The sequence below is a fragment of the Egretta garzetta genome, unplaced genomic scaffold (genome assembly GCF_000687185.1).
Source record: "Egretta garzetta isolate BGI_Z169 unplaced genomic scaffold, ASM68718v1 scaffold243, whole genome shotgun sequence".
NCBI classification, from domain to species: Eukaryota; Metazoa; Chordata; class Aves; order Pelecaniformes; family Ardeidae; genus Egretta; species Egretta garzetta.
Genome location: NW_009259041.1, coordinates 21,327 through 23,545, shown reverse-complemented (window position 1 = coordinate 23,545; position 2,219 = coordinate 21,327). Strand labels below are relative to the sequence as shown.

The window sequence follows — 2,219 nt, the reverse complement described above, 5'->3', positions numbered from 1 at the left end:
GGTCCCCGCCCCGCAGCAGGGGAGCTGGCTGGGGACTGTCCCTGCGGTTTAGGGTGAGCCCTGAATAGGCACTGGGGTGGCTGCAGTACCCCAGGGGTTTGTGCTGCCCCTCCCGCGCCCCTGCCGCTCTCTGCCCTTCGGTAAAGCCGGGGCAGCGGGGTGGGGGAGAGGCAAATCTGGGCAGCTCCAGTGAGCCCCCGCTGTGCCCCTTCTCTGGGGGCTGTGGCCCTGACCTCCCAGGGCAGCCCCAAACGAGCCGGCCAGCGAGCCCTTCGCTGCAGGCAGTGCTCTGGAGGCTGGGACAACCATGAGCCATGGGTGCTGTGGGCTGGGAGCTGCTGGGGGGAGGTGAATCCCTGCGGTGCCTCTTCTCCCCCAGCCCCGTGTTTCTGCACTGGGCAGTGGGGTATAGGAGGAGCGCTCTTGGGCTCAGAAATCCTGCCTGGCTCCTTCCCCAGGTGTGGGATGCTCCTCGGTGGGTTTACTGGGACCCTCTACACAGCAGGCATGTCCTGAAAAAGCCTGGGGTTTAGGTAGCCCCGTCTGCCCTGCGGTCTCCAGCGTGGAAACAGAGAATTGACTTTGTTCCCCTCTGCTGGCAGAGGCACGAGGCTCCCTTAGAAGATGGGCGACTGGGGTTTTTTGGAGAAACTGCTGGACCAAGTCCAGGAGCACTCGACTGTGATCGGGAAGATCTGGCTCACCGTGCTCTTCATCTTCCGCATCCTCATCCTGGGCCTGGCCGGGGAGTCCGTGTGGGGGGACGAGCAGTCGGACTTCGTGTGCAACACCAAGCAGCCAGGCTGCACCAACGTCTGCTATGATAAAGCCTTCCCCATCTCCCATATCCGCTACTGGGTGCTCCAGTTCCTCTTTGTCAGCACCCCGACCCTGATTTACCTCGGCCACGCTGTCTATCTTTTCCGGAAGGGGGGTTACTGGGGGCTCCAGTTCCTCTTTGTCAGCACCCCGACCCTGATTTACCTCGGCCACGTTGTCTATCTTTCCCGGAAGGAGGAGAAGCTGAAGCAACGGGAGAGCGAGCTTCGGGCTATCCACAGCAAGGACCCGAAGATTGAGCAGGCCCTGGCAGCCGTGGAGAAGAAGATGTCCAAGATCTACATGACGGACGATGGGCGGCTCAAGATCCGAGGGGCGCTGATGTGGACGTACATCATCAGTGTGATTTGCAAGAGCATCTTTGAGGCTGGCTTCCTCGTTGGCCAGTGGTACCTGTACGGTTTCTCCATGGTGCCCCGCTACGTGTGCAAGAGGGACCCCTGCCCCCATCAGGTGGACTGCTTCATCTCCCGCCCCACTGAGAAGAGCATCTTCATCATCTTCATGCTAGTGATGGGCCTGATCTCCTTAATCCTGAACCTCCTGGAGCTTTTCCACCTCTGCTGCAAGAACCTGCTTAGCAACATCAAGAAGGTGTCGGTGCCGGCTGGCCCGAGCCGGGACGCCTTTGCCGATGACATGGTCTCAGGCCCCTACCCGCCCAAGCACTACCCCTTCCTGCCCATGGCCGAGAGCCACGTGCCATCCTACCAGGCCTACAACAAGCTCTCCAGCGTGCAGAACTGGGCCAACTTCCACAACGAGAAGAACCTGGCGCTGGGCAGCGAGAACAGGCCCCTGTCGGACCCCTATGCCCCCATGGCTGCCGAAGCCCCCACCCCAGAGCAGCAACTGTGCAGCCGCCCCGGGAGCTCAGCCTCCAAAAAGCAGTATGTCTAGTGCTGGGCTGGCCCCGGCCGGCCGGGGGGACCCTCCTCGGTCCCCGGTGCCTGCAAAGGTGCTGGCCATGGGCAGGCAGCTGCCCCCTGCCTGGTGCTGTGCCATACGGACAGGCCCCCCTCCGGAGGCTGTGCCCGCAGAGACCTGCCTGCCCCTGGGATGTGATGCTCGGGAGCGGGGCTGAGTGCTGCCCTACGCGGAGCCTCCGCTCTCTCCTGTTTTCCCTTACAGACCCTGCAAGGAAGGAAACTGCAGCAAGTTCCCCAGGACAGCGTGTCCCGTATGCCTCGCCGTGGGAAAGGGAGAAATCCCTGGGGCCACACAGCTGGGAACGGGCTGTCCCCGGGGCCGCGGCGGGAGGCTGCTGCCCCTCGGGAGCTGCGGTTTGGCCAGACCCCGGAGCTTGCTGGAGCTCCTGCCGGCGTGAGAGCCGGGCACGCAGCCGTGGGAAGCCACTCGCCTCCCGCCTCCGCACGGGG

At 63.4% G+C, this 2,219-nt stretch overlaps 1 protein-coding gene across 1 annotated transcript; it reads left to right on the top strand.

The window, feature by feature from the left end:
• Positions 1–614: 614 nt before the first annotated feature.
• Positions 615–1,761, top strand: GJA4 (gap junction protein alpha 4). The gene is made up of 2 exons (XM_009634964.2): positions 615–876; positions 952–1,761. The coding sequence occupies exons 1-2, from the start codon at positions 625–627 to the stop codon at positions 1,738–1,740; spliced, it is 1,041 nt and encodes a 346-aa protein (XP_009633259.1). The 5' UTR covers positions 615–624; the 3' UTR covers positions 1,741–1,761.
• Positions 1,762–2,219: the final 458 nt, after the last annotated feature.

Coding starts and splice junctions, on each gene's coding strand:
- GJA4 (XM_009634964.2), top strand. CDS start 625: ATGGGCGACTGGGGTTTTTTGGAGAAACTGCTGGACCAAGTCCAGGAG. Junction 877..951: donor GGGTGCTCCAGTTCCTCTTT/GTCAGCACCCCG, acceptor TGGGGGCTCCAG/TTCCTCTTTGTCAGCACCCC.